This window comes from Oncorhynchus masou, chromosome 6, assembly GCF_036934945.1.
Source record: "Oncorhynchus masou masou isolate Uvic2021 chromosome 6, UVic_Omas_1.1, whole genome shotgun sequence".
NCBI lineage: Eukaryota > Metazoa > Chordata > Actinopteri > Salmoniformes > Salmonidae > Oncorhynchus > Oncorhynchus masou.
Genome location: NC_088217.1, coordinates 16,502,784 through 16,525,417, shown reverse-complemented (window position 1 = coordinate 16,525,417; position 22,634 = coordinate 16,502,784). Strand labels below are relative to the sequence as shown.

Here is a 22,634-nt window from a genome sequence, read left to right as displayed (position 1 = left end):
AACCAACCCATACATAGTCTTTTAGGAACTTGGTATATTTTTAAAAATGTATTTCACCTTTATTTAACCAGGTAAGCTAGTTGAGAACAAGTTCTCATTTGAAACTGCGACCTGGCCAAGATAAAGCATAGCATTTCAACACATACAACAACACAGAGTTACACATGGAATGAACAAAACATACAGTCAATAATACAGTAGAAAACAAAGTATATATACAGTGAGTGCAAATTAGGTCAAATAAGGGAGTTAAGGCAATAAATAGGCCATGGTGGCGAAGTAATTACAATATGGCAATTAAACACTGGAATGGTAGATGTGCCAAAGATGGATGTGCAAGTAGAGATACTGTGGTGCAAAAGGAGCAAAATAAATAAATACAGTATGGGGATGAGGTAGATAGATGGGCTGTATACAGATGGGCTATGAACAGGTGCAGTGATCTGTGAGCTGCTCTGACAGATGGTTCTTAAAGCTAGTGAGGGAGATGGGAATCTCCAGCTTCATTGATTTTTGCAGTTCGTTCCAGTCAGTGGCAGCAGAGAACTGGAAGGAAAGGTGACCAAAGGAGGAATTGGCTTTGGGGGTGACCAGTGAGATATACCTGCTGGAGCGTGTGCTACGAGTGGGTGCTGCTATTGTGACCAGTGAGCTGAGATAGGGCGGGGCTTTACCTGGTAGAGACTTGTAGATAACCTGTAGCCAGTGGGTTTGGCGACGAGTATGAAGCGAGGGCCAGCCAACGAGAGCGTACAGGTCGCAGTGGTGGGTAGTATATGGGGCTTTGGTGACAAAACGGATGGCAATGTGATAGACTACATTCAGTTTGCTGAATAGAGTGTTGGAGGCTATTTTATAGATGACATCGCCAAAGTCAAGGATCGGTAGGATGGTCAGTTTTATGAGGGTATGTTCGGCAGCATGAGTGAAGGAAGCTTTGTTGCGAAATAGGAAGCCGATTCTAGATTTAATTTTTGATTGGAAATGCTTAATGTGAGTCTGGAAGGAGAGTTTACAGTCTAGCCAGACACCTAGGTATTTGTAGTTGTCCACGTATTCTAAGTCAGAGCCGTCCAGAGTAGTGATGCTGGATGGGCGGGCAGGTGCGGGCAATGATTGGTTGAATATCATGCATTTAGTTTTATTTGCGTTTAAGAGCAGTTGGAGGCCACGGAAGGAGAGTTGTAAAGGCATTGTTGCTTGTCTGGAGGTTAGTTAACAGTGTCCAAAGAAGGGCCAGAAGTATACAGAATGGTGTCGTCTGTGTAGAGGTGGATTAGAGAATCACCAGCAGCAAGAGCAACATCATTGATGTATACAGAGAAGAGAGTCGGCCCGAGAATTGAACCCTGTGGCACCCCCATAGAGACTGCCAGAGGTCCGGACAACAGGCCCTCCGATTTGACACACTGAGCTCTATCAGAGAAGTAGTTGGTGAACCAGGCGAGGCAATCATTTGAGAAACCAAGGCTGTTGCGTCTGCCAATAAGAATGTGGTGATTGACAGAGTCAAAAGCCTTGGCCAGGTCAATGAATACAGCTGCACAGTAATGTCTCTTATCGATGGTATATGTAAAGTATTATGTAAAGTATTGTGTGCTATTGCTTGGAAAATGTACAAATTGGACAGGGTGACAACAGGGGGCAGTTTGGCTCCAATACTAGGACTGTTTTCCTCATGGAATTAAGTCTGCTTCATGTTTTGTCTGCTTGTTTGAAACTCTTGTTTGATCGTCTATATGATTTCTGACAATCATATTCTATTGTTTAAAAGAACATGGGGTACACACAAAACATGCCAAGTTATTAATTAATAGTACATTTATTATTGAATATCAAATGGATGGCCATTACCCTTTCTCTTTAGAAAGAAGACCACCACAACGACTTTGGTTGCTAGTCGATTGATATGCATCAATGAAGTGATGGTGTGTTTTCTCGATAATACGCTTGATGCTATTTTTGTGTTTCCCTCCAGCAACTGAACATGCTGTACCATCTCTTGGTAGACTTTTATGGGAAATAAAGTTACTTTAGCTTGGTCACAGATCTGTTTGTGATGTCGTGCCTGAGACTAATCACTGGGGAGCATTACAGAGTGGCACCCATTGGGCTACTACACCTCACACCACCTGACACATTAGGCTATTGCAATTGTACGTGTGTATTTTCTACTGAAAAACCACTGGCTAACCTAAAATCCCCAGTGTTTCCCGGCTGTACGAGAGAGCGCAGTGAGAGAGAGCAGTGCTGACAATGGGGACAGTGTTGTGGGCTAGAAAAGACAAGAGGTGAACATCATTGTTGCCTCTTCCTGGTTTTACATCAATTCAGCTGACCACACACACACTTAAATAGTTTGGATGAATATTGAGTTTTACGGTTACGATTACCACTGAAGAATCTTTTGATGTCATGTATGCCCTATTTCCTCTTTTATAATGCTGTGTGCCTGTCACTGTGGTTGTAGGTATTTACATTGGAATGTACACAGAGTGTTGGAATTGTGTGTACCTCGAGTGTTGGAATTTGTGTGTGTGTGTGTGTGGGCGGGCGCATGTTTGTCTCAAACTACTCTCCCGTGTGGCTCAGTTGGTAGAGTATGGCATTTGCAGCAATGGGGTACTGGACAGAAAAGAGGTATGACAGATGTATGCACTCACTACAGTAAGTCGCTCTGGATAAGAGCATCTGCTAAATGATGTAAATGTAGAGGCATTTATTGAGAGGTGCATTGATATAAATATCAAATGCCTCATCAACAATGGTTACTTTTGGTGTAATGTGTCACACCTGTGTTATACCGTATCTATAAGTCAGCACATGCATCAAGTCAGTCTCATGACATTAGGATTGGGCGACGTCAAATGTTGTCCTTTAAGTACACATAAAACATCATGATATATACGATGGTATCGTTTAATAAAATAAAATAAAAGACTGCTAAAAAGGAGCTTGCATACTACAGGAGGGATGAGAGGGGATGTGGCACGAATAAGGTGTGTGACTGTGTGCGCCAAAGCCTGCATTTCAACACATTTTGCCATATGCATAGAGAAAAATGTGCAGTTTTAAAACAAATTTAGTGGTTAGGGTCCCCCTGGAAGTTGGGGGTCCCGGTGCACGTGTCCTGCGTGCCCGTTCGGTAATCCTGAACAAGAACAAGAAACTCTGCTGATAATTATTCAATGATTCACATTTAGCCTCGTTTCCCTCTCTTATTAGGCTTAGGCTTCTGTATGTTGTGTGTAGGTCCTATACATTACTAATGATAGGCTATGGAAATAGACCTACTCTACACTTTGTTTCTTTCATAAGCTTTGTTTAGCTGTAAGTTTTCTTTTGACTCCTCATTCGATTTTTCCATCTGGTCTCTGACCTACAAAATTGTTCCCATTTGAAAGCTGCAACTTTAGGACATTAAACACGTTATTAGAATAGCCTATTTGGGAAATACTCTTAATAACTTGTATTAATGCTTTTGATAGGCTATTTTAATTAGTATGATTTTGCTTTAGTCCATTGGGTTAGCAAAAGCAAAGAGGAGGGATGCATGAATCATTTATTTTAGACTAAGCTTTGATCAACTGTAAGGTTTGTTCAAACTACTCGTTAAATTTTTCTATCTTGGTTTGTTCAATCTCTCTTTATTTATTTAGGCCTATCATGTTTGTTTATAGGGTATTCAAAAACAACTTCAGAGAACGCTGTTAGATACATTTATTGTTTGATCATGAAGTGTCGGGATGGGGGAAGGAGAAAGACAGAATGCATAAAACTGAAGTCATACTCATATCAAATGGAGAGAAAAGACAAAATGAGGGTTTTAAAATAATTCAACACGGGAGTGCCTGTGATAAAATAAAAACTAGGCTGTCGCCATATGAACTGCCATTCGGAGGGAGAAAAAAATGAACCTATTTTCTGACTGGATATTTTGCGCCGCCTTGGTGAACATCTTCGCTCTGTCTACATCGTTCTCTTGCATTTTGTCAATAGATCATAACATATTTATTGAAATAAGTAATGCAGGCTATAGCAAAGGTAAGCATTTGACATTTCTTGACTGTTCGAGTACTCTCATGATTTTTTCCTAGAAATAAAATAAAGTAAACTATTTTTAGAACACAAGCAATGCACTGGGAAACAATATGTGAGCATTTATCTATAAGCCAACAGTGAGCAACAATGCCTCATTTAACATAACCATTACAGATAACAAATCCTAATTGCTAAATTTCCCCATATACACTGAACAAAAATGTAAATGCAACATGTAAAGTGTTTGTCCCATGTTTCATGAACTGAAATTTAAATATCCCAGAAATGTTCCATACGCACAAAAAGCTTATTTCTCACAAATTGTTTGCACACATTTGTTTACATCCCTGTTAGTGAGCATTTCTGCTTTGCCAAGATAATTCATCCATCCACATGACAGGTGTGACATATTAAGAAGCTGATTAAACAACATGATCATTACACAGGTGCACCTTGTGCTGGGGACAATAAACTGCCACCGTAAAATATGCAGTTTTTTCACACAACACAATATCAATGTCAAGATAAATTTATTGAAACGGGTTATATTTTATATCAACTGGATATATTTTTGTGAAACACAATCTTCAAAAAGGCTGTAACCTCAACAGTGGCTCTTGCTTATAGAAGCCTATGGTTGATTGGATAATTTGGCAGACACTCTTATTTCCCAAGCCCTTATCACTGTCTCATCCCGTTTGGGCAGCCACAAAGCACATTCCACTGAATAGTTTTGCAGTGTACATTTTTTTTGTTTAGCTCTGCTTAAAGATCGAGCTTTGACTTCCTTTTGAGTACACAATTACTCATGCCTATCCCTAGAATAGGCCACCTGGCATGACCCTGCTGTGGGCTGCCCGGTCAGCTCTTAACTGCTTGGTGCCAGTCAAGTTGAAATAGGCTATACATCGTCCGTCACACCATGATGTCGTCGCTATTGATAATATCTGTCAATCATCTTCGATATCCGATACTATCGTAATATCGGCCAACCCTGCATGACATTGTTATGATCCTCTCCTTCTGAGCATGTTACCACAGTTTTTACACTTTGTTGTTCGTACTTTTCAGCCCAAAAAATGGCTCTCATGGAGTTCTGAACTGTCTCCTGAGAAAAAAACAACAGCAACAATATGGTTTAACAACTGTGAGTCTGTTTTAGCCGTGAAGAATTCTAAAGTACTGGTGAGCTTGTGACTATCTATATGTTTCTCTCTCTTGTTGCACTCTCTCATGTTTCTCTTTCTCACATGTCTCTCTCTCATTTCTCTCTCTCTTTTTGTCTCTTTCTCATGTCTCTCTTGCTCTTTCTCCCACGTCTCTCTTTCTCTAACTCTTTCTCATGTCTCTCTCTCGTCTCTCAACTCTGAGTCAGAGAGCCCACATCTTAGCCCTGAGGGGATCGACATTGTGAAAGAACTTGATACCTCCATGACTTTGACCTCTGACCTTTTGATAGATCGGCCAATGGTGTTCCAACACAGTTACCATTGGAAAGGATGAATTACAGAATTAACAGAGAGAAAGAGTGAAAGAGAGCTACATAGAAAGAGAGAGTGAAATAAATAATAGAGAGAGGTAGAAAGAGAGTAAAAAAGAGAAAGACCGCTTGGAGAGAGAGGGAGAGAGCGAGAGAATGAGAGAGAGCGCCTCCATCCACAATGTCTTTGTGCCACCCAGTAGTCAAGTATGAGGAAGTTGTTACTTCATCATTGTGGCTTTTAAAAATAAGGCGAATAGCTTTTCTGTAAATAGTTGTCTAGTGTACACACTATGTAAGTACGACTTAGGCATGCACTCTATGCTGTTTTATGTGCGTAACATGGCCAATTGCATGGTTTGTTTAAGTTAACATACTCTTCCACCCCCCCCCCCCCATAAGACTCCATACAAGGCTGAACATATTGAAAGGCACACACATCCTCCATAGGACTCCGTATGAGGCTGAACATATTGACAGGCACACACACCCTCCATAGGACTCCATACACACACACGCGCCACGCACACACACACAGAGATTGAAGTGTGTGGATGCAAATCGTGACACTATAAATACATTGACAGACATGCATATATACCACACACAAACACACACACAGTACACTCACAAAGACACGAGTGTAAATGACAAGTTGAATGATGCTATAAATACACTATATATGCAAAAGTATGTGGACAACCCTTCAAATTAGTGGATTCTGCTATTTCAGCCACAGCCATTGCTGACAGTTGTATAAGATCAAACACACAGCCACGCAATCTCTATAGACAAACATTGGCAGTAGATTGGCCTTACTGAAGAGCTCAGTGACTTTCAACGTGGCACCATCATCGGATGCCATCTGTCCAACAAGTCAGTTCATCAAATGTCTGCCCTGCAAGAGCTGCACAGGTCAACTGTAAGTGTTGTTATTGTAAAGTGGAAATGTCTAGGAGCAACAATGGCTCAGCAAAGTGGTAGGCCACACAAGCTCACAGAACAGGACCGCCAAGTGCTGAAGTTCGTTGCGCAAAAATTGTCTGTCCTCGGTTGCAACACTCACTACCAAGTTCCAAACTGCCTCTGGAAGCAACATCAGCACTAGAACTGTTTGTCAGGAGCTTAAAGAAATGGGTTTCCATGACCGAGCAGCTGTGCACAAGCTTAAGATCACCATGCGCAATGCCAAGTGTTGGCTGGAGTGGTGTAAAGCTTGCTCGCCGCCAATGGACTGGAGCAGTGGAAACGTGTTCTCTGGAGTGATGAATCACACTTCACCATCTGGCAGTCCAACAGACTAATCTGAGTTTCGCAGGTTCCAGGAGAACGCTACCTATGCCCGAATGCATAGTGACAACTGTAAAGTTTGGTGGGGAAGGAATAATGGCTTGGGGCTGTTTTTCATAGTTTGGTTTAGGCTCCTTAGTTACAGTGAAGGGAAATCTTAACGCTACAGCATACAGTAACATTCTAGACCATTCTGCGCTTCTAACTTTGTGGCAACAGTTTGGGGAAGGCCCTTTCCTGTTTCAGCATGACAATGCCCCGTGCACAAAGCGAGGTCCATTTAGAAATGGTTTGTCGAGATCGGTGTGGAAGAACTTGGCTGGCCTGCACAGAGACCTGACCTCAACCCTATCGATCACCTTTGGGATGAATTGGAATGCCGACTGCAAGCCAGGCCTAATCACCCAACATCACTGCCTGACCTCACTAATGCTCTTGCTCTTGTGGCTGAATGGAACCATGTCCCCTCAGCAATGTTCCAACATCTAGTGGAAAGCCTTCCCAGAAGAGAAGGCTGTTATAGTAGCAAAGGGGGGACCATGGTTTTGGAAGGAGATTTTTGACAAGCAGGTGTCCACATTATTATGGTATTGTAGTGTATATAGAGACACACACACACACACACACACACACGCACACACGCACACACACACATGCATTTGAACATATGTACACTTTTTGCTGGAATATACACAGTGACACAAATGTTAACCAACATCTGACACTAAATAAATGCCTAGTTGCCTACATGCAGAGCATTTGGAAAGTATTCAGACATTTTACACATTTTGTTACATTACAGCCTTATTACAAACATGTGCCTCAACAATCTACACACAATACCCCATAATGACAAAGCAAAAACTCTTTTTTCGAAATTAAAAATAAATAAATAATTAAAGCAGAAATGCCTACAACTTGATTGGAGTCCACCTGTGGTAAATTCATTTGATTGGACTTGATTTGGAGAGGGACTGGGAGACAAGTCAGGATCAAGGGGAAAGATTAATGGAGCGAAGTACAGAGAGATCCTTGATGCTGCTCCACAGTGCTCAGGATCTCAGACTGGGGCGAAGGTTCACCTTCCAACAGGACAACAAATCGAAGCACACAGCCAAGACAACGAAGGAGTGGCTTCAGGACAAGTCTCTGAATGTTCTTGAGTGGCCCAGCCAGAGCCCGACTTTAACCTGATCGAACATCTCTGGAGAGACCTGAAAATAGCTGTGCAGCGATGCTCCCCATCCAGCCTGACAGAGCTTGAGAGGATCTGCAATGAAGATTGAGAGAAACTCCCCAAATACAGGTGTGCCAAGCTTGTAGGGTCATACACAAGCAGACTCAAGGCTGTAATCGCTACCAAAGGTGCTTTAACAGTACTGAGTAAAGGGTCTGAATACTTATGTAAATGTGCTATTAATTATAATCTTTTAAATATATTTGCAAATTTTTTTTGTATAAGGCTGTAATGTGGCAGAATACGTAAAAAATAAAGGGTTTGAATACTTTCCAAATGCACTGTATTCTACTTCAACGTGTTGTGCTCCCGTAAAGAGACAAATGTCCACTAGTAACTTGACTGACGCACACACACACACACACACACAGATTTAAAGTACTTCCAGATGGACGGTAGGATCTTAATTTGAGCCAATTTGCTACAGCAGGAAGATAATCCTGCAGCAACGGGAAATGTGAACAATAATGTAGATTATAAAAAAATGTTTTATAGCGGTTGATACATTTTTCTTCAGGACAAATCAAGTCTGACATTTTAATGTACCTAACCATAAGCATCAATGCCTTCCTAAAAATCAATACTCAGAAGTATATATTTTTGAACCTGCACATTTAGTTTAAAGAAATGTATGTTAGCAGGCAATATTAACTAGGGAAATTGTGTCACTTCTCTTGTGTTCAGTGCAAGCAAAGTCAGGGTATATGTAGCAGTTTTGGCTGCCTGGCTCGTTGCGAGACCATTTCTTCCTAACAAAGTCCATAATTAATTTGCCAGAATTTGACATAAATATGACATAACATTGAAGGTTGTGCAATGTAACCTAGGTTGTGCGGCAGGTAGCCTAGTGGTTAGAGTGTTGGACTAGTGACCGAAAGGTTGCAAGATCCAATCCTCGAGCTGACAAAGTAAAAATCTGTCGATGTAACGCTCAATGAGTGAGTGTGTGGAGTCAGGCGCAGAGAGCAAAGGATGCGGGAAAAAACACGCTTTAATGTCCGTTATCAAAAGATCAAAATAGTATTTACCCAACACAGGCGAACTATAAAACAAATAGGACCCTTATGGTAAAATACTAGGACAGCGTAAAACCCAACACAAAATACTAACACCTCTCACAATACAGTAGAACAAGCCCGCACAAACAGAAGCGGGCTAAACCAACTTAAATAGCCCCACCCTAACAACCAAACAAGGAACAGGTGAAACCAATTAGACAAACAAACGAACACAGAACAAAGGATCGGTGGCAGCTAGTAGACCGGCGACGACGACCGCCGAGCGCCACCTGAACCAGAAGGGGAGTCAACATCGGTACTATTCGTGACAGTCGATCTGCCACTGAACAAGGCAATTAACCCACTGTTCCTAGGCCGTCATTGAAAATAAACATTTGTTCTTAACTGACTTAAATAAAGGTAAAATTAAAGATATTTAGACTTAGGGCTGACTGCCATCTGTTTGCTAAAATACAGAACCGTTATGTTTTTCACTGAAGAAATAAATGTTTTGTTTACTAAACGATAGTTTCCAGATTTGACCATATTAATGACCTAAGGCTCAAATTTCTGTGTGTTTATTATATTTAAGTCTATGATTTAATATTTGAAAGAGCAGTCTGACTGAGCGGTGGTAGGCAGCAGCAGGCTCGTAAGCATTCATTCAAACAGCACTTTGCTGAGTTTGCCAGCAGCTCTTCACAATGCTTGAAGCACAGTGCTGTTTATGGCTTCAAACCTATGAACTCCCAAGATTGGGCTGGCAATACTATAGTGCCTATAAGAACATCCAATAGTCAAAGGTATATGAAATGCAAATGGTATAGAGAGAAATAATCAACGCATCCTAATTCCTACAATAACTACAACCTAAAACTTCTTAACTGGGAATATTGAAGACTCATGTTAAAAGGAACCACCATGTTCTCATATTCTGAGCAAGGCGTTAGCTTTTTTTACATGGCACATATTGCACTTTTACTTTCTTCTCCAACACTGTTTTTGCATTATTTAAACCAAATTGAACAGGTTTCATTATTTACTTGAGACTATATTGATTTTATTTATGTATTATATTAAGTTAAAATAAAAGTGTTCATTGTTCATTCAGTATTGTTGTATATATACACAACAGTATATAGTACAACATCAGTATTGTCATATATATATATATATGTGTGTAATAATTAAAATTACAACAATACTGAATGAACAATGAACACTTTTATATTTTTATATATATATATATGTATATCGATCGATTAATCGGTATCTGCTTTTTTTGCTCCTCCAATAATCTGTATCAGCGTTAAAATCATAATCGGTTAACCTCTAATACAGACATGCACACACATAGGTACACACACACACGCACACACACACACACATACAGTGTATAATGCAAGAAATGGCAAGTAAAGTGATCCCATTCAAACGAAGTAGCAGCATCTGCTTGCCTAAATTAACCAGAAGGATGTCAATTGTGTAGACTAACTTTAGCAACAGGATGTATGGTGTGTGTGTGGTGTTAGGTTGTTGCAGCATCTTAGAGAGAATAATGATGGTTGTGAAAGTGAAGATTTCAACAGACTTTAAGTTTGTTCTCATGTCTATTTTTAGCCACAGACACCCTGCATCAATAGACACACAGATCTGCAGACACTCAAATACACAGACACACGGGTCAACAGACACTCAGATCAACAGACACACGGGTCAACAGACACTCAGATCAACAGACACACGGGTCAACAGACACTCAGATCAACAGACACACGGGTCAACAGACACTCAGATCAACAGACACACGGGTCAACAGACACTCAGATCAACAGACACACGGGTCAACAGACACTCAGATCAACAGACACACGGGTCAACAGACACTCAGATCAACAGACACACGGGTCAACAGACACTCAGATCAACAGACGTGCAGATCAACAGACACACGGGTCAACAGACACTCAGATCAACAGACACACGGGTCAACGGACACTCAGATCAACAGACACACGGGTCAACAGACACTCAGATCAACAGACACACGGGTCAACAGACACTCAGATCAACAGACACACGGGTCAACAGACACTCAGATCAACAGACACACGGGTCAACAGACACTCAGATCAACAGACACACGGGTCAACAGACACTCAGATCAACAGACACACGGGTCAACAGACACTCAGATCAACAGACACACGGGTCAACAGACACTGAGACGTGCAGATCAACAGGCACTCTGATCAACAGGCACTCTGATCAACAGACACTCTGATCAACAGACACTCAGATCAACAGACACACGGGTCAACAGACACTCAGATCAACAGACACACGGGTCAACAGACACTCAGATCAACAGACACACGGGTCAACAGACACTCAGATCAACAGACACACGGGTCAACAGACACAGATCAACAGACACACGGGTCAACAGACACTCAGATCAACAGACACACGGGTCAACAGACACTCAGATCAACAGACACTCAGATCAACAGACACTCAGATCAACAGACACTCAGATCAACAGACACTCAGATCAACAGACACACGGGTCAACAGACGTGCAGATCAACAGACACACGGGTCAACAGACACTCAGATCAACAGACACACGGGTCAACAGACACTCAGATCAACAGACACACGGGTCAACAGACACTCAGATCAACAGACACACGGGTCAACAGACACTCAGATCAACAGACACACGGGTCAACAGACACTCAGATCAACAGACACACGGGTCAACAGACACTCAGATCAACAGACACACGGGTCAACAGACACTCAGATCAACAGACACATGGGTCAACAGACACTCAGATCAACAGACACTAAGACTTGCAGATCAACAGGCACTCTGATCAACAGGCACTCTGATCAACAGAGAAGTTCATATCATTGTTGTTTCCCCCTCTATTCTTCAAATACATTGTGGATCTTATGATTTAAAGTTATGAGTAGCTTTCAGCATACCTTTACCATATGGGCCCATATTCACAAAGTGTCTCAAAATAGGGCTACTGATCTAGGATCAGTTTAGCTTTTTAAATCATAATGAATAAGATGGAGGACCTGATTTGTGGCCTCCGGGCCTTGAGTCACTGATCTGAATTACAGAGTGTTATTCAGATAGTTACAAATGTTATACGTGTCTCAGTGTGGTTATGAAGTATCCTTTGGCTAGCCTTGTCCTATTCCTGCCCTTCTCTTTGATGTCATGGTGATACTCTTTAGGTCTCTTCAAGGTGTGTGTGTGCGCGCCCCCCACAATTTCCTCTGAAAACACACTCTTCTGGTAATACATGCTATTCTGCTGCCTCTGGGTAATTCCCGTAGCTGTTTTTCTTTTCAAAGATGAAAGGAAATGGCAACGTTAATAGATTTGTCCATGCTGAAGTACCACACTGGATATTTAATAAATGCAAACCAAATCACATTTTATTGGTCACAATACACATATTTAGCTGATGTTATTGTCGGTGTAGCGAAATGCTTGTGTTCCTAGCTCCAACAGTAGAGTAATATCTAACAATTCACAACACACACACATCTAAAAGTCAAAGAATGGAATTAAGAAATATATAAATATTATCACGACCAATGTCGGAGTGGCATTGACTAAAATACAATAGAATACAGTATATATACAGTGCCTTGCGAAAGTATTCGCCCCCCTAGAACTTTGCGACCTTTTGCCACATTTCAGGCTTCAAACATAAAGATATAAAACTGTATTTTTTTGTGAAGAATCAACAACAAGTGGGACACAATCATGAAGTGGAACAACATTTATTGGATATTTCAAACTTTTTTAACAAATCAAAAACAGCTTAGATACAGGGCAGACTTCTATCAAACCTGCAAGGTGTCAGTTCACATGGTTCCTGGATCTGCAATAATATTGGTTAAAAAGTGCTATAGTTCATCCCTTAAAAACATTGGGCTTGGATCTCTGATGATATAATGTCTGTCTGTGGTACTATGTACAGGTATGCTGAGTGAAGTTGATTGTTGTTTTTTGATGCAGTACAGTTAGTTTCTCATCGGACCAACGCTAAATAGGGTATCTAACACTTTTATTACGTGTTAAGTTGTGTTTATTATGTTAAGTTGTCTCCTCCCTCCTTGTCTGTCCATTAATTTATATCTGCAGTACCTTTAATATCACATTCAATGCAAGGCCATTGAACGCCTGACTAGCATCACCACCCTGGATGGTTCCGACCTTGAATATGTGGACATCTATAAGTACCTAGGTGTCTGGCTAGACTGTAAACTCTCCTTCCAGACTCATATCAAACATCTCCAATCGAAAATCAAATCTAGAGTCGGCTTTCTATTCCGCAACAAAGCCTCCTTCACTCACGCCGCCAAACTTACCCTAGTAAAACTGACTATCCTACCAATCCTCGACTTCGGCGATGCCATCTACAAAATTGCTTCCAACACTCTACTCAGCAAACTGGATGCAGTTTATCACAGTGCCATCCGTTCTGTCACTAAAGCCCCTTATACCCCCCACCACTGCGACCTGTATGCTCCAGTCGGCTGGCCCTCGCTACATATTCATCGCCAGACCCACTGGCTCCAATAAAAAAAATACACAAAATAATACATTGAAACTGTTTGGAGGAGGATTCATGTATCAATCTTTTTGACACATAAACATGACATGGTGGTGTAAGTTGAATCGGTAAACTTTTGAGGAAAGTCGGGTTCTGTAGTAACGAGCCTTGTGCAATATTGTTTTTCACAGCCAGGTACTCTTCCATCAATGCCCTATACATATTATGTGGTCAATTTCCATTCGTCTACACTTACTGCAGACAAACTGGGCATGACTAGGCTGATTCCTGACCCAGATAAATGAACACAATGTTTCAACAAGCATTTTTAACCGTGATGCCCACAAAATGTTCCTTCAATAACCCGCTCCCTCAATATGACTCCGAAACATTTCTCCTCCAGTCTACCTATTGAAGGGACGATTGTTACGGGACATGGCCCTGAGTTTGATTTTATTGTCTCACTTTTTGTGGCTAAATTTATCCTTGTTTCCTGGTTAAAACTTGATTGTGGTGACAGATTCATGTACTGTATCTGACCCAAATTCCACACAATCTTTCAGACTTTCTGTGGCTGCCTGCTTTCTTCACTCTCTTCCCTCTCCTATTACTGAATGTAATTTTAGCCAAGTCCATTTGAGAAGGATAACATTCCTCTTCCTGGGAGTCTTGTACAACGACTGTTATTCTACATAATATACAAACTATCAACACATAAACTTGACATACACTGAGTCACGTTATCTAACAATGGCCTGTTGTAAGGACTGGTACTCTCTTACACCTTAATATCCTTGTATACTACCTACCTCCGTTGTGCCCTTGAACATGGGGCCACTGCTATTCTCAGCCTCTGTACTACTCCCAGTGTATCAGGTTGGGTACTGTGACAGCAACACGATTAACAATATCTGTGCAAATGGACCAATAAAACATGTATTGTAGTATTGTATAATGAGACATCATTGTTTCGTTTCAATCTAATTTAGTTGTTCATTGTCCTGAATCATCTATAAATACTACAAAGCAGAATCAATGAGTTAGCCAGCTAACTTGCCTAAATCTTCTGATATAACTGTTTATTTTTTTAGGAAGTTAAGCTTGAAACGAGCTTGGTCTAATTGATTCAACAAACAAAAACACATACCCAAGTTTAACGTTCTTTTAATGAACCAGAAAATCAATAGCTTTTTCTGGTTACTTATTAAAGTTAAACTCGTTGATCCTATTTTGTAGTATATCCCTCAGGTGTGGGATACAGCTATTTATTATGGTGTGTGTGTGATTCTGTGTGTGCGTGCATGTGTGCATGTGCTGGTGCATATCATCATTGGTATATTTTAATCGCACAAGTGTAGACTATTCCATGGGATCAGCTATCCCTTTTCTAGTGTGTTCCGGCACAGGCCTCATCATTGAGGCCTTGACTGGGGGACTTGACTGGGCCACGAAAAGAAACAACACAAGAGAAGAAGAGAGAGAAAAATAGAGGACAGAAGGAGAGAAAGGGAGAGAGAAAACCCAGCCATCAATTTTGGGGATTTTGGACAGCCCAGATCCCACCGATGACACCAATTCACGAAGTTCATTCAGCTTAGAATGCAGCACCTCAGCTTTGGTTCGGTCCCAGGTTATCCGTTCTCTCCAATGATCTAGTCTAACGAACAAAGCCTTGACTCATCATCTTAACTAATGTCTTTGTCTCCTCTTTTATTTTCCTTCCCTTTCTCTGTAGTGGATGTGCAAGTTCCTTGCTAGGCTTCGTCACCACTCCGGACAGAGTGGCCCATGGACCTGCGTACCCAGAGGTTGGTGCGTCCCGAGCCTGACTCGGGTTTGCTGGCACCCCATCACTCCATCTTCCTAGGAGCATTCTTAGCCCAGGACTCCCAGAAGCACCTGCCACATCACATCCACGTGAGGAGCCGGTTCACAAACTTTATAGTTGAGATAGCCCTCCATGGCACTAGCCATGCTGTCACAGAAGCAATCAATGGCAAATATAGGAGGTGTGCCCTATTTCCATCTCTATGATCCCTTTCCTTGGGCTGATATAAGTTCCTGAATATTGTCTGTGGCCCAGTTTGCCGGTCATCACTAGTTACCACAACCACAAAGTCATAAACCACACCTATTTCAAAAATGTATCCTTTTCAAAGGTGATTTTAACCCTAACCTTAATTTAAGGTTAGCAGTGTGGTTAAGACCAAAAAGCTAATTTTTGTTTTCATGAATGTTTACGATATAGCCAATTGGGACTTTGTGATTGTGGTAACTAGTGAAAACCCAGTGCGCTTAAATGCAAATCTGAATGGTCTCGTTTCAGTACGAGTACGACATGGAGCAGAGTTGCCAGGAGAAAGAGCAGGACAAGAGACAGGAACTGCAGCAGCTGATGTATAAGGATAAGAGTGAGCAAAGTAAGTAACTGTGCCCCCTGGCCCTGTGGAGGACACATTGCATGGGATAGAAACGAGTAGAATTTCATCAGTATGTTATGGTACTCTATCACAGGAGGTTGGTGGAACCTTAATAGGGGAGGACATGCTTGTGGTAATGGCAGGAGCGTAATCAGTGGAATGCTATCAAATATGGTTTCCATGTGTTTGATGCCATTCCAATCGCTCCGTTCCAGCCATTATTATGAGCCGTCCTCCCCACAGCAGCCTCCACTGTCCTGTATATCAAATCAAATGAAATTGTATTAGTCACATGTGCTGAGTACATCAGGTACAGTAGACCTTACAGTGAAATGCTTACTTACGAGCCCCTAACCAACAATGAAGTAAAAAAAAATGAGTAAGAATAAGAAATAAAGGTAACAAGTAATTAAAGAGCAGCAGTAAAATAACAATAGCGAGACTATATACGGGGGGGGGGGGTACCGGTACAGAGTCAATGTGTGGGGGCATTGGTTAGTTGAGGTAATATGTACATGTAGGTAGAGTTATTAAAGTGACAATGCATAGATGATAACAACAGAGAGTAGCAGCAGTGTAAAAGGGGAGGGCAATGCAAATAGTTTGGGTAGCCATTTTATTAGATGTTCAGGACTCTTATGGCTTGGGGGTAGAAGCTGTTTAGAAGCCTCTTAGACCTAAACTTGGTGCTCCGGGTACTGCTTGCTGTGTGGTAACAGAGAGAACAGTCTATGACTAGGGTGGCTGGAGTCTTTGACATTTTTTAGGGCCTTCCTCTGACATCACCTGGTGTAGAGGTCCTGGATGGCAGGAAGCTTGGCCCCAGTGATGTGCTGGGAAGTATGCACTACTCTCTGTTGTGCCTTGTGGTCGGAGGCAGTGATGTAACCAGTCAGGATGCTCTCGATGATGCAGCTGTAGAACCTTTTGAGGATCTGAGGATCCATGCCAAATCTTTTCAGTCTCCTAAGGGTGAATAGGTTTTGTTGTGCCCTCTTCACAACAGTCTTGGTGTGCTTGGGCCATGTTAGTCTGTTGGTGAAGTGGACACCAAGGAACTTAAAGCTCTCAACCTGCTCCACTACAGCCCCGTCGGTGAGAATGGGGGCGTGCTCGGTCCTCTTTTTCTAGTAGTCCACAATCATCTCCTTTGTCTTGAAGGAGAGGTTTTTGTCCTGGCACCACACTGCCAGGTCTCTGTCCTCCTCCATATAGGCTGTCTACCACTGTTGTGTCATCGGCAAACTTAATGATGGTGTTGGAGTCGAGCCTGGCCGTGCAGTCATGATGGAACAGGGAGTACAGGAGGGGACTGAGCATGCAGCCCTGAAGGGCCCCTGTGTTGAGGATCAGCGTGGCGGATGTGTTGTTACTAGAGGTCGACCGATTAATCGTAATGGCCTATTAATTAGGGCCAATTTCATGTTTTCATAACAATCGGAAATCGGTATTTTTGGACACCGATTTGGCCGATTTATTATTATTATTTTTTTACACCTTTATTTAATATTTATTTAACTAAGCAAGTCAATTAAGAACACATTCTTACTTTCAATGGCGGCCTAGGAACGTTGGGTTAACTGCCTCATTCAGGGGCAGAACGACTTTCACCTTGTCAGCTCGGGTGATTCAATCTTGCAACCTTACAGTTAACTAGTCCTATGCTATAACCACCTGCCTCTTGTTGCACTCCACAAGGAGACTGCCTGTTACGTGAATGCAGTAAGCCAAGGTAAGTTGCTAGCTAGCATTAAACTTATCTTATAAAAAACAATCAATCATAATCACTAGTTAACTACACATGGTTGATGATATTACTAGTTTATCTAGTGTGTCCTGCGTTGCATATAATCGATGCGGTGCGTATCGTTGCTCATGGTGTACCTAACCATGAACATCAATGCCTTTCTTAAAATCAATACACAGAAGTATATATTTTGAAACCTGCATATTAAGCTAAAAGAAATCCAGGTTAGCAGGCAATATTAACCAGGTGAAATTGTGTCACTTCTCTTGAGTTCATTGCACGCAGAGTCAGTGTTTCTGCAACAGTTTGGGCCGCCTAATTTGCCAGAATTTTACGTAATTATGACATAACATCGAAGGTTGTGCAATGTAACAGGAATATTTAGACTAATGGATGCCACCCCTTAGATAAAATACGGAACGGTTCCGTATTTCACTGAAAGAATAAACGTCTTGTTTTTTCGAGATGATAGTTTCCGGATTCGACCATATTAATGACCTAAGGCTCGTATTTCTGCATGTTATTATGTTATAATTAAGTCCATGATTTAATAGAGAGTGGTGGTAGGCAGCAGCAGGCTCGTAAGCATTCATTCAAACAGCACTTTTGTGCGTTTTGCCAGCAGCTCTTCATTGTGCGTCAAGCATTACGCTGTTTATGACTTCAAGCCTATCAACTCCCGAGATGAGGCTGGTGTAACCGATGTGAAATGGCAAGCTAGTTAGCGGGGTGTGCGCTACTAGCGTTTCAAACCTCACTCGCTCTGAGACTTGGAGTGGTTGTTCTCCTTGCTCTGCATGGGTAACGGTGCTTCAAGGGTGGCTTTTGTCGTTGTGTTCCTGGTTCGAGCCCAGGGAGGAGTGAGGAGAGGGACGGAGGCTATACTGTTACACTGGCAATACTAAAGTGCATTTAAGAACATCCAATAGTCAAAGGTCAATGAAATACAAATGGAATAGAGAGAAATAGTCCTATAATTCCTATAATAACTACAACCTAAACTTCTTACTCATGTTAAAAGGAGCCACCAGCTTTCATATGTTCTCATGTTCTGAGCAAGGAACTTAAACGTTAGCTTTCTTACATGGCACATATTGCACTTTTACTTTCTTCTCCAAATAAAGTTTTTGCATTATTTAAACCAAATTGAACACGTTTCATTATTTCTTTGAGGCTAAATTGATTTTATTGATGTATTATATAAGTTAAAATAAGTGTTCATTCAGTATTGTTGTAATTGTCATTATTACAAATACTTTTTAAAAATTGTCTGATTAATTGTTATCGGCTTTTTTTGGTCCTCTAATAATCGGTATCGGCGTTGAAAAATCATAATCGGTCGACCTCTAGTTGTTACCTACCCTTACCACCTGGGGACGGTCCAGGATCCAGTTGCAGAGGGAGGTGTTTAGTCCCAGGTTCCTGAGCTTATTGATAAGCTTTGAGGGCACTATGGTGTTGAACGCTGAGCTGTAGTCAATGAATAGCCTTCTCACATGGGTGTTCCTTTTGTCCAGGTGGGAAAGGGCAGTGTGGAGTGCAATAGAGATTGCATCATCTGTGAATCTGTTCGGGTGGTATGCAAATTAGAGTGGGTCTAGGTTTTCTGGGACAGTGGTGTTGATATATAAGGAATACTTAGATTATCATGTAAACTATGATGACCATGTCTTTCAGAAAGGCAATGTATGATGACACCTGTGCAATCTTGTAGGTAGTTTAGGTGTTTGTGTGCGTCGGTTTCGGTTCGTCCTTTGAATCCTACAATGTGTTGTATGGAACAAGGGGAATTCCATTATTTAAGTCAGTCTATTTGCACATGAAACCTAAGTCAAAACAAGGAAGCAAGTAACATGGAGGACTTAATAATTGTACAATGTCATGTTGTTTGATGTCTTTTACTTTCTGGAAGGAAACCACTGTTAAAAAATGCAGCAAAGCAATCTGCAATTCACCAAATTCCTAAGAACCTGCCCATCAGAGTTCAGCTTCAAAGGGGTGAAATGCTGCCCCCTCTTTTTACTGCCAACGTCTGCTCTTGTTGATTCTGCCCGTGAGGAGATGACCAGGCCTCTGAGAGATGCTGATGGTAGGGTTCACCTTTTCTATTTGACAACAGAAAAACGGACTGTCTTTTGTTGTCTATGGTAATTTCCGGCGCCGACAGAGATGGCCGCCTCGCTTAGCGTTCCTAGGAAACTATGCAGTTTTTTGTTTTTTTACGTGTTATTTCTTACATTAGTACCCCAGGTCATCTTAGGTTTCATTACATACAGCTGAGAAGAACTACTGTATATAAGATCAGCGTCAACTCACCATCAGTACGAACAAGAATATGTTTTTCGCGACGCGGATCCTGTGTTCTGCCTTACAAACAGGACAACGGAATGGATCGCATGCAGCGACCCCAAAACACGACTCCGAAAAAGAGGGAAACGTAGCGGTCTTCTGGTCAGACTACGGAGACGGGCACATCGTGCCCCACTTCCTAGCATTCTTCTTGCCAATGTCCAGTCTCTTGACAACAAGGTTGATGAAATCCGAGCAAGGGTAGCATTCCAGAGGGACATCAGATACTGTAACGTTCTGTGCTTCACGGAAACATGGCTCACTGGAGAGACGCTATCCGATGCGGTGCAGCCAACGGGTTTCTCCACGCATCGCACCGACAGAAACAAACACCTTTCTGGTAAGAAGAGGGGTGGGGGTGTATGCCTTATGGCTAACGAGGCATGGTGCGATGAAAGAAACATACAGGAACTCAAATCCTTCTGTTCACCTGATTTAGAATTCCTCACAATCAAATGTAGACCGCATTACTTACCAAGAGAATTCTTTTCGATTATAATCACAGCCGTATATATCCCCCCCCAAGCAGACACATCGATGGCTCTGAACGAACTTTATTTAACTCTTTGCAAACTGGAAACCATTTATCCGGAGGCTGCATTCATCGTTGTTGGGGATTTTAACAAGGCTAATCTGAAAACAAGACTCCCTAAATTTTATCAGCATATCGATTGCGCAACCAGGGGCGGAAAAACCTTGTATCACTGTTACTCTAACTTCCGCGACGCATATAAGGCCCTGCCCCGCCCCCTTTCGGAAAAGCTGACCACGACTCCATTTTGCTGATACCTGCCTACAGACAAAAGCTAAAAAAAGAAGATCCCACGCTGAGGTCTGTCCAACGCTGGTCCGACCAAGCTGACTCCACACTCCAAGACTGCTTCCATCACGTGGACTGGGACATGTTTCGTATTGCGTCAAATAACAACATTGACGAATACGCTGATTCGGTGTGTGAGTTCATTAGAACGTGCGTTGAAGATGTCGTTCCCATAGCAACGATTAAAACATTCCCTAACCAGAAACCTTGGATTGATGGCAGCATTCGTGTGAAACTGAAAGCGCGAACCACTGCTTTCAATCAGGGCAAGGTGTCTGGTAACATGACTGAATACAAACAATGCAGCTATTCCCTCCGTAAGGCTATCAAACAAGCTAAGTGTCAGTACAGAGACAAAGTAGAATCCCAATTCAACGGCTCAGACACAAGAGGCATGTGGCAGGGTCTACAGTCAATCACGGACTACAGGAAGAAATCCAGCCCAGTCACGGACCAGGATTTCTTGCTCCCAGGCAGACTAAATAACTTTTTTGCCCGCTTTGAGGACAATACAGTGCCACTGACACTGCCTGCAACGGAAAAATGTGGTCTCTCCTTCACTGCAGCCGAGGTGAGTAAAACATTTAAACGTGTTAACCCTCGCAAGGCTGCAGGCCCAGACGGCATCCCCAGCCGCGCCCTCAGAGCATGCGCAGACCAGCTGGCTGGTGTGTTTACGGACATATTCAATCAATCCCTATACCAGTCTGCTGTTCCCACATGCTTCAAGAGGGCCACCATCATTCCTGTTCCCAAGAAAGCTAAGGTAACTGAGCTAAACGACTACCGCCCCGTAGCACTCACTTCCATCATCATGAAGTGCTTTGAGAGTCTAGTCAAGGACCATATCACCTCCACCCTACCTGACACCCTAGACCCACTCCAATTTGCTTACCGCTCAAATAGGTCCACAGACGATGCAATCTCAACCACACTGCACACTGCCCTAACCCATCTGGACAAGAGGAATACCTATGTGAGAATGCTGTTCATCGACTACAGCTCGGCATTCAACACCATAGTACCCTCCAAGCTCGTCATCAAGCTCGAGACCCTGGGTCTCGACCCCGCCCTGTGCAACTGGGTACTGGACTTCCTGACGGGCCGCCCCCAGGTGGTGAGGGTAGGTAACAACATCTCCTCCCCGCTGATCCTCAACACTGGGGCCCCACAAGGGTGCGTTCTGAGCCCTCTCCTGTACTCCCTGTTCACCCACACTGCGTGGCCACGCACGCCTCCAACTCAATCATCAAGTTTGCGGACGACACAACAGTGGTAGGCTTGATTACCAACAACGACGAGACGGCCTACAGGGAGGAGGTGAGGGCCCTCGGAGTGTGGTGTCAGGAAAATAACCTCACACTCAACGTCAACAAAACTAATGAGATGATTGTGGACTTCAGGAAACAGCAGAGGGAACACCCCCCTATCCACATCGATGGAACAGTAGTGGAGAGAGTAGCAAGTTTTAAGTTCCTCGGCATACACATCACAGACACACTGAATTGGTCCACTCACACAGACAGCATCGTGAAGAAGGCGCAGCAGCGCCTCTTCAACCTCAGGAGGCTGAAGAAATTCGGCTTGTCACCAAAAGCACTCACAAACTTCTACAGATGCACAATCGAGAGCATCCTGGCAGGCTGTATTACCGCCTGGTACGGCA

The 22,634-nt window shown here is 42.5% G+C and overlaps 1 protein-coding gene across 3 annotated transcripts in view; it reads left to right on the top strand.

Moving 5' to 3' along the window:
* Positions 1-22,634, top strand: part of LOC135541421 (histone deacetylase 7-like) — a 97,488-nt gene that overhangs the window by 13,406 nt on the left and 61,448 nt on the right. For all 3 annotated transcript variants that reach the window (XM_064967659.1, XM_064967658.1, XM_064967657.1), the window contains 2 exons: positions 15,368-15,549; positions 15,959-16,052. In XM_064967659.1, the coding sequence (XP_064823731.1) occupies positions 15,421-15,549; positions 15,959-16,052 (223 nt within the window). In that variant the 5' untranslated portion in view covers positions 15,368-15,420. The remainder of the gene's footprint in view (positions 1-15,367; positions 15,550-15,958; positions 16,053-22,634) is intronic.